General features: G+C 39.1%; 1 protein-coding gene across 1 annotated transcript; it reads right to left on the bottom strand.

Moving 5' to 3' along the window:
• Positions 1-4,253: 4,253 nt before the first annotated feature.
• On the bottom strand, positions 4,254-9,459 carry LOC136179727 (macrophage mannose receptor 1-like). The gene is made up of 5 exons (XM_065957303.1): positions 9,234-9,459; positions 8,243-8,453; positions 6,630-6,971; positions 6,346-6,440; positions 4,254-4,909 (listed from the first exon to the last, which is right to left on the bottom strand). The coding sequence occupies exons 1-5, from the start codon at positions 9,291-9,293 to the stop codon at positions 4,751-4,753; spliced, it is 867 nt and encodes a 288-aa protein (XP_065813375.1). The 5' UTR covers positions 9,294-9,459; the 3' UTR covers positions 4,254-4,750.
• Positions 9,460-18,548: the final 9,089 nt, after the last annotated feature.

The raw sequence follows: 18,548 nt of genomic DNA on the forward strand, positions 1-18,548 counted from the left end.
GGTTGAGAAAGAGAGGAAAGGCAAGCCTGGCAGCGAGGTCAAACAAAGGAACGACAGGGAAAAAAGTGAGAGAAATGTTAAAGGGAGACCAAAACACATGCCCTACTGAATAACATCACTGAACCTACTGTTGTGCTGCCATGAGTTACAAAAGTGGTGGGTGTTCTCATGCACATGTAAGCTCCAATTATAGTTAAACATGGTTGGGAAAAAAAGGCACAGCAATGGGACATGTATTAAATCACTTTCTTACAAAGAAAAATGTAGTCTATTAAGACTTGCTTCAGGCAAGATATTTCTCTCTGCATTTATGGCTCTTGATAGTTTTCTGATTGCACAAATAAGTTATCTTTGAAACACACACGAGAGTAAAGTAACGTCACTGCAGTGTTTGTTCCAGAGTTAGCGATGCTGGTGCTGAACCTTGTGAACTACACTACTGTACACTTGTGTGCGTGTGCAGGGGTCAGTCTGTGTCGGTGCATTCGTTGCACTTCAAACAGTGTCACATGTATTTCAGTGTGTTTGTTGTGTGACCAGGTCAGGCAGTAAAAGGACACATCTTGCCGTCCCATGCCCATCACGTACATTAAAGGACATGATGGACAACTATTCCCCCAAGCCACAAGTATGTTTGCTTTTGGTGCGGGAGTACAAATGCATATAGCACAGCCAAGTGCAGATGCATGTACAACTGAAGTAGCTGCTGAAATCCCAACACATACAAGTCCCATCAGTTTCAAGGGAGAGGAGCGAGTGAGGACATCCTCATACACTTATTTTTGCGCGACTTCCATCACGCGGCGTGGAAAATTCCTTTGATGTGATTGCACGCCATCGTGGAATCAGGAACATACTCGACTGTCACACTTCAGGTTATGTTGTTGTTCAATGACAGGCGCACACAAATACACACTAATGAAAAAACACACTGTAAATGTAATCATGTATTTGATGCAACACGACATCCATGACTGGAATTTGTCACAGACACAATGAACAGCTTGTTGCTTCACAAACAACAAATGTGTTTCTCTAAGAATCTCTAAGATTTATTCAACTAAAACGGTTTCACGCTCGTCCATTTCTAAAAGAGGCTTGTGTGATTTACATGCAACACAATTATCAAAGGTTACTCATTGAATTTTAACAGTGGTATTATGTTCACTTATATTCTGCTCGTATTCATTTTATGGAAACAAAACCATTGTGACATGGCTTTTGTCAGCTCTTGATTTGTATGTATATCTCCAGCTCATCTCTTTTGTAACACAACATGGTGATCTAGAACAAAATGGAAGAGGGTCTTTCAAGAAACAATGTTATTAACACTACACTGCCTAGGTCCACACAGTGTGTTCATGTTGGGATTAAAGATAGAAACGTAGATATCTTTTTCTATCATTATTACTTACTTAAAAAAAAAACATTGAATTAAGTTGTCAAATTTACACCATTGAGGACCTGTTGTTGATTTGGGCATATAAAAATGACCATGGCCTCATCACATACAACCTATTATCTTGATGGGCCCCACTAAGGACAGTATGAGAATGTTTTCCATCTTTAAAATAAGATGTCTTATCCATACTGTATTTTATCACTTAGTTTCTCAGTGACGACGTTTTTATTCCCAGGTCTGTAGATATTCTAAAGTTTTCATTTATCCCCAAAAATGTTAATTGTTAAAATAAAGCAGGCTAGCTTTGAAGGGGAATTGCTCTGTATAACATAATTTTGTTTGTTATAGGTAAGCTATCTTAAAGCTGCTGGGAAAACTGATGTACAGTATGTAGGATCTCAGTGATACAGGTAATGGTAATTGAAGGCGTTGAAACTGATTGATCTATTTAGGTAATGTTATTTGTTCATCAAACCAAATCTACTGCCCTGTGCTTAAAATGACAGGTGTAGGAACAAAGCTAGCTTGATAGAAAGAAGTTGCCAGACATTAGTCCCTCAAAGAATGCTTGTAGGTTAAGCAATATACTAGCTGCAAATATACGTTAGGTTGATGTAGCAGGCTGTTAAGCAAACTAGATAAAGGTTTATTACCAAGTTGAGAAGGTGTAACCCCTTCTTCACCGTTAAATGTAATACTGGAGAAGCACCCTGCAAACCACTCAGTGCTTAACAATGTCTTAATCTGTCTCTTAATCTTAAAACGTCTCTTAATGGTCATCCGATTCAAAAGAATAATAAAACTGCAAGTGAAATTATATATTTTTTATAGGAAATATTTAGATGTTCTCAACTACAACAAAATGTCCACTACCAAGATAAGGATCAAATTCAAATTTTGACTTCCCTTATTTGAGGTTGTGTCTTGGTGACATGGCACATATTCCAAATTTGTTCCAAACTTCGTATACAGCATTACCAGCAATGACGTATGGCACACAATAAAAGAGGAGAACAAGGGAGGTGGTGATTAGGGGGGTGTTAGAGGTGCCAAGCAAGTTATTTTGCCCATGGCCAAAAAAGGGTGTTATTACGGCCATGGATCACTGAACGTCAATGTTATCATTTTCTGTTTGTTTGTCGTTCCAGTTACGTTGCTGCACTCATGGTCCCTCTATTGAGTCATTTATTGAAATGTGCATTAGTAAATTTTCTATCTTCCAAATTAGGCTACCTGATTGAAAAAATACAGCTTTGCAAAAGTAAAAGAATATTTTCCTTTCTACTCGATTTGTTTTCTTGTTGTTTGACCACAACCCAATGCAAATCACCGAATAAAACGCTTCATAAACCCTTTCAATAAGACCTATGACCATCTTCTGCAAAGTCAATACAGTGTGCATGGGAATGGAGTGCATTCATCAGTGCTTGTTGCCATCGCCTCGTGGTTCTTTCAGTAAGATTTTCTTACTTATTGATTCTCTTTTGTCCATTACCTGCTGGGCGCTGAAACCTAAATGATAAACGTGACATGGATGGGGACACCGTCATTGTGTATGAATTTAGATAAGACATTTAAATCTCAGTGCTGAGGGATCATACATCAAGTTATTATCCATTGTCACCTCCTCTCCCCTCTGTAGCCCTGTACAAAGGGCAGTCTTGTCGCTTGTGAGCAATCATTTGAAAATGGGTTTCCCGTACATTAAAGGTCTCATGTGGCTTATTTGATCTGCTTCTATTGTGACTGTCTGTGAAAGCATGTGCTGACGGAAAAATATCAGTTTTACAGTCTGTTAAGAGGCTGAACATGCTGTGATTGTTTCTATAAAATAGTGATTAGAATTGACCTCTGTTAATCATCAGAGCTGCAAGAAAATTCAACATGTATCATCTTCATATCTCAGATATCTTCTGTTTGTATTTTTAAGGCCTTGTATCTCATTAAATTTGACCTAAAAAACAAACAACACTTTTTCAAGTCTTGGCATTGCTTCTGAATTCTAAGGAGCTAACCATTACATTTCTTCACAACTGTTGTATAAAAAGAGCTCTTCCTAAGCAAAATCTCTATTAAACTTATGCACCCATTTCAAATGCTAATTTTATTCCTAGGGTGATTAGCAGGGCGTCTGCCTTTACTGAAGCTCCAGATTTAAATATTTTTGATTTATTGTCCTGTCCAGTGAACACAGAACAAGATGCAAATACAAGATCTTCAAAATATAATAATGGTGCATCATGCAGGTCCGTGAATAACAAAAAAAATTACATTTCAATCAATAGCGTTTTCACATTAAAGGTCAGATAACAGCAAGTAGTTGCAGACCCATATTGAGTACAGGTGATTGGTGCAACTTGTTATGAGTCTTGAGAAGGATTCACACAGGGTCGTCAACAGGCTGCTGGAAGGCCTTGATGAAGAAGATAAATGGTGTTTTCACCATTCAAATGATGCAAAACTGCTTAACATGTCACCAAACTATTTAGTAGTGAGCTGCTTGTACAAACAAAGACACATTTTTCACCATGGCTGTACCCTGACTTTTGTCTGCCAGCTCCCTAGTAAACATATCCTCATGAAGTCAGGGTGAGCTGTTGTGTGAACACAGCAGGTAAAGGTTTGGAAATTTCAAACAGGCAAGCTGGAGGGTGTAGCCGCTTTACATCATATCACGCCACAAGAGCAACCAGTGTTTCAGACATTCACATAACAAAACAACTTCACTGCTGTTGTGGATATTTCCAATTTATGAGCAGCCCTATTTTCAGCTTTGAGACTTTATTAATTTAACAATGACAAGACTTCATTGGACTTTATTATTATTTATTTCATACACTTTATAAAGACATCAAAGCTCTTCTGAATCAGAAAGAGGAAGGCTGGTGCTATTACTATACACACATGTTGGATAAAATGTCTTAACTATGCTTAAAATAATTTAAAATCCTTTTTTCTAATTATATGGATTTTCTACATTTTTCACATCATGAAAGCAAATCTCTAAATGGTATTTTTTTGTAATACCCCAAGTCTTATCTTAAATTAAAGCATTATATAGTATCTTGATTTATGTCAACTAATCTTATAGTATATAATATCATTCAGTCTTAACTCAGCACAAAATATTGAATCAATAAAATGTCAGAAAAAAGTGAACAATGCCTGTTACAGTTTCCACAACCAAAGCAGATACAATTAAATCAAGTTTATGGAAATACAAAACAAAGCCAGAATAATTCATATTCCCTTTTCTGATTTAAATAAAATTCAGCAATGCAGTGTCAAGTTATCAAGTCATTACTGGAGCTTTTTTCCAAACCATAATGCGAGGAGGACTTTTTTCCTTCAAGAAAACAAAGTACCCTTACATAGAGGCTCATCCTCCTTCTCGTTGGTCTTCTCCTTTTCCATCTTGTCCTTTTGGAAGACATTCCCATCAGGCTGCTTCCTCCAGCTCAATTGTATGTTTTCAGGCAGCCCCTTGTCCTTCAGCTTCTGTTTGACCTGGGATACAAAAAAAAGCCCACCAACAACATAAACAATATTCAGAGATGCACTGTTATAATTTTAGATTCTTCATTACTTACCTTATCATTATGTGGAAGCTCTATTTAAGCAGCATTATGCTTGACTGTGTAGGTTCAGGCCTACAAAGTGTTTTTTCCTTAGAGGGTGTCGACCTGTTGAGTACTTTTCTTTATTTCTATTTTTTCTGCAAATCAATTATGCTACACAGTATCAGTATTTTTTATGCACACTGTGGCACTAAGCCTTCTGCCAAATGTTGGCTTTTGCTGTTTAGATCTGCTTTGGAAATTAAGCAAAAAATTGCAAAATTGACTAAAATATACAGAAACATGGCAGGCACAAGTTAAGTTTGAGCATTTGAAAGAAAAACTTTAATTTTTAATTTTTAAAAGGTCCAAAGGTTTTGAAAAATGGAGAAAGGTTAGAAGACAGAAAGGTTTACAAACCAATGCAGAGCTGGCTAAACACTGAAGCTTCAGTGTCTGTGACATGGTAACCAGTGCGCGCCTCGACTCTAGGGAGGAGGGGTCGATGGGGGAAAGCTCTCTTCAGTGTTTTGAACTGGGACTGCAGTACCTATTTTAAACGCTAGGTGTCAGAGTTACATATATGTGTGTGTGTGTGTGTGTGTGTGTGTGTGTGTGTGTGTGTGTGTGTGTGTGTTTTTACTCACATATGGTAAAAAATAATAATATGGAATTGGATCTGTTTGTTGTTTTTGTGCAGGTTAACCTGAATTATTTAGATGAGTCATTTATTAACAATAATTATGTTAAGGAATCAGGTAAATCATTATTTTAGTGGTTTTAGGATATGTTCTGAAGGAGCAAAATGTTTGCTACTAATACTGTCATCAGCTATCAACATGAAGTTAAGACAGTCTGGTCAATCACATACAACTCCTGTGACTCAGGATATGTGACCATCTGAGGAGTAGATGGGTAAAGCATTATTACAAGCCTGTGACAGCTGCAGATTCAGTGTTATTTTGTTTTTGTTTTTCTAGAGTATTTGACCTACTGATGGTTGTCACTATGAATAGAATTTCAACAAATATAACACCAAAAAGCATCTAAAATAAACTTTCTAACCGACCATCAAACAACACAGCCTGCCGTGTCTTTAGTTACACTTCCTAAACAATTCTCTAGTTGTGTCATTCATAAAATAATTGTAGTGTATTCAAAAAAACAACCTCTAAAGAATGATTTAACTCCATGTTTTTGTTTTGCTGTATTCATCATTTCAAATCCCTCTGTTTGTTTCCTAGCTCTCCAGGCTGTTTCCTGTGCTGCTTGTCATTTGAATTTATCTTCAGGGGACAAATTCAAATTTGATTTTCATTTTAAATTTGCTTTTGAGAGTCATTTGGTTGTTTTTGCATAAAATCAGAAAGGTCATCCATGTTTTACCTGCTCTAAGATGTCGTCCAAGGTAGCAGAGTCGTTTAGATCCAGAGAGGGGTTCTTCTTCTGCACACTCAGTCTGAACACTTGTTGTGTTATCCCTGTTAAAAAAAAACACATAATCACCTAATCCTGTAATTTCATTGGTTTCAATGGTAAAGTTATATCCTCTCTTATATATTTCATGCACTCAGTCAACAAGCCATAGTGAAACAATTAAATTCAAATGATTAACACCAGCTTAATCGGAACCCAATCTGAAGCCATCTGAATCATTAGACATCACTCACCCGAAGTGTAACAGATGTATGATCTCTCCCAGTGACAGGGCCAGTCCTCCCATCTCCCGCCTGCTTTAAAGTTTGCTGCAACACAAGACTCCTCTGACAAAAACCTATTAGGTTCTCCCCAGTTCCAGTAAGGAAATGTTAAGTCACTCCCGTCCGACCACTTCCAGGACTCTCTGGAAAGGCCGAGCCAGGCACTCTGTAGAAAAGGTATCAGACGCTTTATCTTCTGGTTCTCTTCCATGTTTCTCACACTGGCCAGGTCGGTGTAGAATTCTCTGCAGTAGCCCTGGGCATCAGTCCATGTCAGCGAGGTGGAGATGAGGACAAATGTCACATTAGTCCCTGAAAAAAGACCAGTGAGATATCAAAATGTAGAGCTGATGAGCAATACTGATTCTGTGGCAGTACTTATGCCATTATTAATCCACTCCTGGTGAATGATTTAAACATTTTTTAAAGACATAATCAGTTAAATAAATGTTATAGAAATACAGAAACATGTCTACAAATCTGTGAACATGCAAGGTTTTTGTTTTTTATGAATTAAAATACTTAACCAAACAATTTCTAAAACACAAGATCCAGCTACGGCCTGGACTAGAAAATAAATAAAGCCAACACCAATGTGTCAAAAACAACAGTTCCTCTTGTGTCCACTTGAAGCTGTCTCCTGCAGTGAGTCAATCAACAATATGTTTACAGCCTGGTTAAAAAAACAAACAGTGATGGGCTCTATAGCTCATTCATTATCTATTCATAACAACTGTACAGGCTTATACATCTTACCTGTTCAAATTATGATAAGGCTTTAAAGTATGAATAATTAGGGGCGTGGCCTCTTTGAGTGGCAGGTGGATGCGTCTATAGTATCTGCTAGTTGTCACTTCAGCTTACTGAACAACAGATACTGAACTAACTAATAACCTCTGGGCTTTGTTTGGGCTGTTGGAGCCTTTCGGAGATTTGTTCATGTAAATATCAACTGTTGATAATGCTAACCGCCCACCCTTACTGAAAGACTGTTCAACAAGTCTGAGCCCCAGTCAAAGTCGGATAATATTTTAGTTAAATGTTAGCACTAACTAGCAGTTATATGTGTTTGTCATTAATGTATTTGTGGCAGCCAGTTGAAATATACCAGTTCTGGCAGCAACCACTGATTTTGGGTTCAAACAGGCTGAAAGGTCAAATTAGCAGATAGAAGCAGCAAAGACTTTAACAGTCCTGGTTTTATAGTGTTTGTGAAATACTTTCAACTTTCTTTCCAGGGGAGGATGTCAAACTAGCGAGAATGTAAGTCTCTGTGGAGAAGTGCCCCTCGGAGCATTGATCCAGTCTTTAAAAAGGCTCATTCAAGCTCTTTGAGGGGACCTTTTTTGCACCATTTTCGGACTGAGAAAGTGCTGTAAGATAAACCTGAATTCATGGTCAGGCTGAGGGTAAACTCTAGTGTTTCATAGTTAACAACATGTAATTAAATCGGCAGTTTAAATATGTTTTGTAGTTGCTTGCTGGTGTTGTCTAGAATTCCATGTGATTTAAATGGTTAAAATGCCGATAAGAAGTTAAAAATAAATCAAACTGATGTGTTCATACGTTTCTTTTATCCTCACCTGTGACATTACTGCAGACTGGCTTGAATTGTTTTGAACAGCTTTCATCATTCCATTTGCCATACGTATTCATGGCTGCGCACAGTTTTCCACTGTTTGGTTTTAAATTAGCCCACCTTCTGAACTCGGTCTCTCCGAGTCCGTAGAAATCTGGGTCTGAAAGTGACCACCTCCAGCTGTCCACGTCGTCGTACAGACCTATCCAGGCTCGCTGAAAGCAACATCTGATTGTTATATTCAAAGACTTAACACCTAAATTATCTTGAAAAGCAACTCAATAATATATTTTCAATCCTCATTGATATTCATTATTCTTGTAAGTCTGACACTCTAAAAACTCCCATCCATGTCCAGATGGGTGGCCAAGGGTGGCATGGGCTCCCCTAGAAATAAGATTGGCCATCCTAGGTACCACACCAAAATTCCTAAACTTTTATTGGCTTTTTGGCCGTTTTTTTCCCAAAGGCTGCTAGTATTTTTCTTTACATATCAATATCTATTTAATGAGACAGGTGCTAGAGAAAGTAATGCACTCTGTCTTGTTTCCAATTAACTAACTGGTAATGTATTTTAATTAATGTTATAGCATTTAATTAATGAATTTTTGCAAGTTAGACTGTGCAGGAGTTTGCATGCAAATCTAAATTCCGACTTTAACATGCATGTTCTTTTTGTGTCATTAAAAATTAAGATAATGTATCCATTAACTTGTGTTATAGATGTGATTGGTGAAGTTAGAAAGGGAAGGAATATTTGATATTAATTTGTGTGTGTTTCTACCGCACATCACTCTTCAGGCCGCCCCTGCAAAAGTCAGTGCCCAAGTTGGGCCACCCCAGTCAAAGAAGTCTGGACACACCCCTGAGTACAAGTTCCTCAAAATACCAAGTCATCTACTTGCTTTACAGCACTACGGGTATAACTTAAATCTGAGAGTCACTACATTTTTTTGGTTCAAATGCATGGAAATAAGAGAAATAATACAACTTACAGATGGCCATAAAAGGTTCCACATCCTCCCATGATCTGCCATGCTCTTCAGGGTGTTCATGTTCTCTACGCTGTCTATGGCGGCCAGGTCTGTGTGTTTTGCTCTGCAGTAGTCAACGGCTCCAGAATTGTTCTTGTGGTCATAATAAAAAAAGTACTGGCGTTTCACATGGGATGAGACAGCACACAGTCCTGTAATGACATTGCAGGGGTCTTAATCCCTTGTATTGACCCCATGTATAGACTTATTCAAATGAATCATCAATACCCCTAGGCTGGCAATCTGATGGACGCTAAACCGCCGCAGAGTGTCAGAACTAGCACTGTGAAATAACCCTCAAACCAAACACGCACTGTGATTGTACATATTATTTAAACGTATCAATCTATGCACACTAAAAACTGTAAAGACTCTCTACCTCATGTAAATTAACTCATCTCTACCATAATTACACGTTTTATTATCATGTTAATTTCAATATTTTTGCACTACTCACCACTGCATGATTCTCTTATTTTGTGTGTGTGTGTGTGTGTGTGTGTGTGTGTGTGTGTGTGTGTGTGTGTGTGTGTGTGTGAGCAGCAAATAAATCTGATTCTAATATTTAGTTTCCATTAGTTTGTACTTTAGCTTTAATGTCACTAAAGTACACCATTATTGTACCCAGGTAATTACACAAATGTACTGTAAAAAGAATATCAACATGTAAAAAAAAACATAAAATCATTTTTAAAATACTCGCCTAATGAAGCAATGATGAGCAGAAGAAGTGTGTCCATCTTTGTCCGACCTCTGTTTGTTCCCATGTGAGACTTCAGACTCACAGCTGTTGAACTTGCTTCTTATGTGTCACATAAACAGCATACAGAACCTCATCATTTGATCTCATGTGACTTGATGAGACAAAAATGATTTGAATATTTGCATATTAGGCAAATCGCTTTTTAAAAAACATGTCTGATATAATTTTACTGGACAGCAGCACCAGACAGTGACCACAATTTGTTTGTACTCTAGTCAGGGCTTTTCCTGGTTCAGAATGGGCCTTTGGGGGGTGACTATACGCGCTGTAGTAAACGTTCGACCCGCGTATAACAGTATAGTCTACGAGTCTGTGATACCTTATTTGACAGAAATCTGTGCATTTCCTGTTATTTCTGACCATTTTATAAATAATATTATCATTATGCTTAAGTTACTGAAACTCCAATTAAATGTGGTAAAGATTTTTTTTATCGCAACAGTGAAACAGGGGAGGAGAGGGATTTTGAGGGAAAGGGGTGTAATGAGATTGGGAGAGGGGAGGTCACATCCTGTCAGTGCATTTCACCCTCTTTCTATGATGGCTGCTCTTTTCCTTTACATTGTGTTTTCGTTTTACATACACATTTGTTTAAGTACATTTATTTGAGTTACTTAGGTATTATGTGAAATAATCACAGATTTAAGTCACAGATAATTTGGATCATTTGATCAGATCAGGAAATTGAGAAATTATAAAAATATATCTGCTGGCTATAACGCAGCGCTGTTTGACAATCTGTGTGGAGAAGTTCACAGACTACAGCTGGCTGAAGTTACGATTATTAAGTTATTGATTGTTGATAAAAGCAGACACGTTGGAAGTGGACGGAGAAAAGTTGAACGTGCGTTCCAGAGTCTGACTCGGTCCATAACCGTGTTCCGTTGCACAGTTGCACAACAAGTAAACAGGTGCGGCCGGTGGTTGGCGTTCCGGTGTGTGTGCGTTTGCAGCAATGTACATCATACGCAGTTAAGTGTAGTTTTAACATGACTGTTGGGAAAAATATTTACCGCCATGAAGTGTATTGCTCTTTAAAATTAACTCGCCAAACGCACAATCAACCTGCATTTAGCGTTTGTGGGTGTCAGCGGAGCGTCCGGAACCAGTCAAAAGAAACAAACAGTCAATCAGCTGACTATCCAGTCATATCAATCATATTAACAAGTTTCTTCTACAATGGTTGAACATTTTCATGCTTGAAATTGTTTAAAATAATGAATTCCAAGATGCAGGAATGAAACAAAAACATATACCAGTCGAAAACGTTTCAGCTGCTGGCTTTGAGATTAGTTCAGTCATTTCAATATCAGTGTGCGTCTCAGCGGCTTTAGACCTGCCAGACACAACAGATAAAACAAATGAGCCTCCAGCTAACACTCGTGCTGTTTGTGCAAATTGTGTGCTGTCCCTTTAGAGAATAAACAATGAATACAATGAACCTTTCATTAAAGTCCTTTCACACAGGGCTACAGAGAATTTGCACCTGTTGGAATTTACAACAGGCTGTCTCCTTGTTGCCGCTGATGTGTAAAATGTGAAAAGCATAGATTGAACCCATTCCTTCATTAAGATATATTTCACTAGCAAGGACCATGCCACAACCAAATATGTTTTAGATATTTAATGATAGATCGTATGAATTTGCAACAGATGAAGATATGCTAAGGTAATGATTATGATGGAGGAGGATGTTGTCAGTTGGCTGATCTGGAAGGTTGGACGGACTGCAGGCAGAGCGAGACTCAGGATGGGGGTTCCGTCTCAAGCGTAATTGTGCCCAAGCTGATCACGTCCCAGACTGTGCCTAGAATTAGACAAAAGAGATGGATGAGGAAGGAGGTTGAGTGGATGAGAGGAAGGGAAGGGAGGGTGGGTCGTTGAAGAACTGAGACAAACTGTGTGGAGTGGGATGGCTCAGTATAAGTAGGCTTGTCAGGTGATTGGAGGTGTGGCTTGGGTGTAGTCCTGCTCCCGAACCTGAGTTAATACATTAACTCCATTAAAGAAGGATGACCTTCTGTGTCGTTTTGACTAGGACTGTCCCATTCTCAAGCTTTGTGTCCCAAGTCCCGACAAATACCTTTAAAACCCTAATATGTCCCGGTTTTGAGCAGTCCCTGTCCCGGTTTTAACCAATTGAAATACTGAAACGGTACACCATGCTTGCAACACTGATTTGTCTGTATATATGTCAATGTCATTGCCAAGGATGTTGTTGTTTTACCCAACAGGAAAACTGCACTAATACACTGCGAGTCAAAGCTCAATTGCCTACTGATTTGTCTGTGCATGTTTCAATCAGCTCAGGGTTGCAGTTGTTGCTTCGATAGCCTAGCTTATCATACTAACAGCCCGACCAGCTGTGTAACGACAGGAAGCGAGCCATCATACCGAATATAAATCAGCATTTTCCAAAGAGCTCCAGGAGAGTCACAGTTTCCTTCAAAAAGTACCTGGCAATGAATATGCTCCATGCACATAAGACAAGTGTCCATTTTCAGTCGCCCACAGTTGACGTATAATTAGACATATTTTTCAAAAATGTTAAAGCACTCCTCAAACAGTATTCCAAAAAGAAAAGATGTTACCTTTTACTCCTTGGGAAATGTGGTACTCTAGCTGTGTTTTTCCATTCATGAAATTGGTTCTCGTCCTTTAAAAGAATGTTCATGATCTGATCTGGTATATCAGCCAGCATTCATACGGAATGTAAACATCAAATCTGGAGTTATTGTTCATCTGAGTGAAAAGAAACTTTTCTTTCATTTTTTCTTAAACCTATACAAGCTGAAAGAGGGATAAAACTATCCCAATGAAACAAATCAGCGACGACAATAATGATGGTTTAAAGCTCTTTTAGCATCACCCATTGTGGTCTTGATTACATTTGACATTTTTTGGGGGGGGGGGGGTCTGGACCTATCTCAGGGTATTTTCACTGATTAGCTTCAACCAAAGAACAGGTGCTAATCACTGAAATCACCTGCTGGGTTTGATTGGTGTGAAATCTTGCCCTCTCTGCTGCCTAACGCTTCCCATCCCTCACCCTCTCCACAGCTTTTGTAAAAGACGAGAAAACTTTTCCTACTGTTACCCACATCCATCCATTCTTCTTTATCCCCATTCTCATTATCCACACCGTACCCCTTTGATTCCTCAGGTTGGTTACCTTAGAATAATTTGAAAGTTGCATAGCAACAAGGTGATGTAACAGACCCTGCGCCCTTTGAGCACTCGTCCTCTGTGGCATTGGCAACACTCACAGCTGTGCCTTGTGTTTGTGCACGAGAACAAACAGGCACTCGAGCTACCTGATATCCTGCCTGATCACCATCATACACTGAACCTTTACCAGTTATGCTGATGAGGTCATTAACTAAGCTAATGAATGTATTATGTACCATATGATGGCATGCTTGTTTTCAAACAACACAAGCTGGTATTAATATTAATATCCTTTCTTTAAGCACAGGGGCATGGAGGAGCTGCAGTAAATGTATTTTCATCAATATCCTAATGTATGCAGCAAGATTCTGAAAAATCTAAGCCAATTATGGACTCTACAGGGATTTGCTGCAGTGCAGGTATGACCTTTCTCACTTGATGTTTGTGTTACTTAATGAACATGCCACCTGTGCGTCTACATACAACAACCCATGCATGCATATCAAATTTGTGATATTATATATGCAAATTTATCCGGTCTTAGACTCACATATGCTTGTTGGAGCTTGATGTTTTCTTTCCAATGTACAGTGTGTTAACTGTTTTATAATCCAATGAGGCTATTTTTTAGGATGAAAAATTAACTCATCATTAAAGGGATACTTTATCCATTTGCATTAAGCTTTGTATCATTAGAAACCTGGTAGTATATTTGAATGGCCGTGCATCCCACCCTCATTTTCCCCCTGAGATGGGAAATCTTTGTATTTCTAAGTCTGAAAAGGAGCTTCCGATGACGCAAAAATCGTAATTTTGGGTCATCGGAAGCTTGTTGCAGTTAGGTGAAACAACAATGCTAGTTCCTCATATTTTATTTAGTTACAGACCAATCACAGATCAGAGGGTCGAAAGAATCGAAACTTATAGTCCGCCATATTGCTTGGAAGCTATGCTAACAGCAACAAAGAGACATTTAAAATGCTTATAAGGTGAAGGACTGTCTAAGAAGAAAGACAATAAAAAGGACAGTGTAATTCAAGGAAACTGAATTGAAAGGGATTCAAAATGAGGTTTAAATGAATTTAATAGAAATAAAGAACCCCCAAATACATTAACAATTTAACAGCAACAATGCAGTTACAGCTTAGAATAGATAGCTTTAATTGAATAAAGGGAAACAGCAGTGCAATAAAAAAGCAAACACAATGTTAAACCAAGTGTATTACTGGTGGATATGTGGCATTCAATGGAAATACTTAAATGAAGTACAAGCAGGGGCGTGTCCAGATGGGTGACCAAGGGTGGCATGGGCCCCCCTAGAAATCTGACTGGCCATAACAAAAATCCTAAACTGTCACTGCCTTTTTGCCCTGTCATCAATCACCATCAATGTTTTGTTTGTACTATTAGAGATTTTGTCTCCACTATCACTGGAGACATATTAGAAGCTGATGATGTGCCGGTTTCTGCCGATAAAACTGCCATTGAAGTTGTTGGGGTTTTTTTATGCAATTATCAAGGACTTTTTTTTACACTAAGGACACTGTCGTAGGGCACTCACAGCAGCTAAAACCTGTGTATTGTGTTTGAATCAGTGAAAATAAACAGTGCTATGCTCTCAATTTTCAGTGTAAATCATACTAATTTACTCTATAGCATCTTTGTCAGTGATCTAAACCACTGCTTCACTCACTTGACTGTCTATTCTCAGCCTTACTGGCACATCTTGTGGCATTACCACCCTTGATGTCCTGAGGCATGTGGACAGTTTGATGCCTGCAGTTTTGCCACTTCCCAGGCCACCCAAGCTGACTGGCAAGGACATATGGTTGACCCGCAGAGGGCCAGTGGCTGCAAAAGCTTTCCTCTGCACTAAACTTCTCAGGCTGACACCAGATGATTCGACACGGCGTGACAGGTGGAGAACGGTACAGGGGACAGCTGGATGCTGTGCCCCACAGGCCTGCAGGGATCTAAAAAGACTCCAGTCCAAAGCTGACTGACCCTGGCTTCCAAGGCTTTGTTGTTTGCTGTGACACTACCTACTAGCCTCCATCCACTGACCGATAATACTGAATGGTTTGACCAACAAACAAAAAAAGCTACAAACCGAGCCAGCCTTGCTTCTGCTGGGAGTTGAACAGTTGGCCTGCATCATTTCTGTGAGCCAATTAGTGACAAACCAGATTCCACAAGCAAAGCTACCTCTCATTAATTCATGACTGTTGGAGTGCTGGAATATGAGGTGTCTGCTGGTAGGGATTACCATATTATTGGCAGATGCTTTTTGTGCTCGCTTCAGCTAAAATTAACCACAGCTAATTGATGTACCTGTTGTTGTAATTGTTAGCAAATTACCTCAGGAAAGATGTGTACAGCTTTATAGAAAACCTTGAGAAAAACAACTTTGAGTTGCATTACAGTAAGTGTGTCATATTAATCTTTTAAAAAGTTAAACGGTATGTCTTCAATTCAGTTTCGAGCAGAATTCCTTCCAGCAAACATCAAAACCAAATGTCAAGCTTTGGTGTGAGTCCACCGGACTCGTTATTTTTTCTTTCATGTTCAGTGATGTCTTGCAGGGAGAATTGCATTGTAGAAAAACCAAAGATGTCAGGTTTTTTTTCCCACTGACAGCCGCCTCTGAATGCAACACAGCTACAAGACATTTGAAAAAGGGCCTTTATACTGAGCTTTTAATCCGATGGGAAAAACATACTTTTTTACCTGTACAGTATCACCTCCAGCACAGACAGGTACAGTATAATGAATGCAGGTTCAGAGGAATTCTTGGGGAATTATTTGAAAAGCAGAAATGTAGGACATCTGGGCGCCAGGGAGAAGCGGACAAAACAGCTTATGTGAAGAGTAGTGTTTGGATATTTGGCAGATGTTTACTTTTTAGGGCAAATCATTACAAATCTATACTGTGCCACCAAAAATTACTCAAAACTTTCCAAAAAGATAAAGGCTATGACTGAATTTTATGTAAATGTCTATTAAACTATTACAAAACATTTCAAATACATATTACAAAACATTTCAAATACATAGCATTTGATGGAAATGTCTGACCATAACAACATCCAACTCTTCCAACAATATCAAACAATATGGATTATTATTTCCCTTGCTGTAAATACTTAGGAGGCAGAGAGAAAACTGGAGGTTAAAGGTCCCATATTATGCTTTTTCTGGTTTTATATGCTCTTTAGTGTGTTTTCCAATTGCCCTGTGCATGTTTAGGCACATCTATGTGCAAAAATTCAAACCTACCTCCTCCTGTTAGCTGTAGCATTAGCTGCAAGTAACGCTCGGTTCTAGCCCCCCTCAATAAAATTGTGTCAGTCCGACGTCATTGTCAGTGTGAGATCACTGATCTAAGTCCATTGGCTCGTTGTGGCAAGCCCAGCAGCTCATGTTGCAGGCCCGTTAACTTCTGTGGCACGCCCACGATATGCCGTAGCCTGCAGTAGCACAGTAGTGCTAAGGTGCTAATGTTTATGCTCCCCTCGGACGGAGCCAGTGGCTGCATTCCCAATATGGTAAAAGAGGCGGGACATTTCCGAGAACCGCGCTGAGCGACTGACCAATAACGACAGAGCGGATCGGCAGACCAATCAGAGCAGACTTGGCCCACGTGGGGTCTAACAGTGTGGGCTCAGCAGAGCGTAGCTGACAGACTCAGAGCGTAGAGGGAGCAAGGAGGAGCAGTACATGAAAACAGACACTTTTTTCGGTATTGTGAACATACAAAAGTAGGTACATAGATTAAATATACAAACCCCAAAAAGGGCATAATATGGGCTCTTTAAGAATTTAGTTACATAAACAGAGACATCTTCAGACCTGAAATGTTGATACTGAAAGGTTTTCTTTCTATGTGCCTTTTTTAGAGAAAATGTGTTGGACCATTAATCCCCACACTGTGGTACGAGTACTTCTGGTGGTACGCAGGATCCCTCTTGTGGTACTCTGGGAGTCTCAGATTTTTTTTTTGATAAAGCTGTACAAATCTAATGGTTGACAAGCTAAGCTGTGATGACAAGCGGAGGAAGCAAATATGACATTTGAAATGTTTTACATTTATGGCTCCAAATGAGAAATATTAGAAAGAAAAGTGCGGCGGACACGTCGAGCAGCACAGCAGGAACTGAAGTCGGTGAACGCAGCATAAGTGCAAGTTAGGCTTTAAGAATTGGAAAATCTGAGGACAATCAGGGTTCAATGTCCTGATTTTGTCTGTGACTTTTTCTCTAAACTCTCCATGTACCAGACCTGTGTGTAATGAGCCTGAGAATTGGGTCGGATTAACTCTGGATAATTACGATGAGATTGCAATCAAAGTTTCAATTAGACTGCAGCTACAGTTAGGTTACTCCCACCAGAGTGTTGATTTGCAATCTGTTAATTTGGAATTAAAGTATTAGTCTTCTCACACGCTCTCACTGTCTGTCTCTAAAGTTAGACAAGTTCTTCAGGGCTGGGAGCTTCATTATTAATCTGGTGTTTCCCGTCACCAAAAGGACAGTAATGTGATAGTGAATTTTCTGTTTGGACAGACCATATTAGCCAACAGAGACAAGGCTGTAGAGAGGGACACTTTCCAAAGGCATTAAAGCAGAGTTTGTGCATTTTTCTCATAAGAATAAAATTATTTACCAATGTTTTGGGGATACTCAGAGCAATATGAGGATCTGATTGCTTGCAGAAGTTGATTGTACCCCTGGGTTTCCAGCAGCACTATTGCTGTTGTGTATGTGTGTGTGTGTGTGTGTGTGTGTGTGTGTGTGTGTGTGTGTGTGTGTGTGTGTGTGTGTGTGTGTGTGTGTGTGTGTGTGTGTGTGGAACTTGCAGAACTTAAACACTCACTCTAAAGTTACAAAGAGAGGAGGACAGGGAAATAAGAAGTGATGACAGAATTACAAGTTGAAACAGCTAAGGAATTAAAGAATGCCTTACAAACTACAAAGAACCCTGAAAGCTTACCAGCTCTGCTTATTGCATTGTTGTGCCTGAGTGACCTACAAAAGTCAAAGCTGATGAAATATTTCCTCATCCATTCTTTCACAGCGTGGTGCTTAACCTTCTATGTCTGATAATTAAAGCAGGAAATGTCTCAAGAGGGTTATTGTAAAAAAAAAATCCAAATGAATGTAGGTATTGTTATACCTAACATGAACAGTAGGGGGAATCAGCACCCTTAAAGACACTGGTATAAACACACACGAAGAAAACAGTGACTAAGATGGGTCACAGAATCAGATGATGTAGATCGTGTCAATAGTACTGGGCATTCAATTACTGCTTTCTTTGTATTGGTTTCTCAGTAGTTTTGAAAGAAC

Source organism: Labrus bergylta, chromosome 7 (assembly GCF_963930695.1).
Source record: "Labrus bergylta chromosome 7, fLabBer1.1, whole genome shotgun sequence".
Lineage (NCBI taxonomy): Eukaryota > Metazoa > Chordata > Actinopteri > Labriformes > Labridae > Labrus > Labrus bergylta.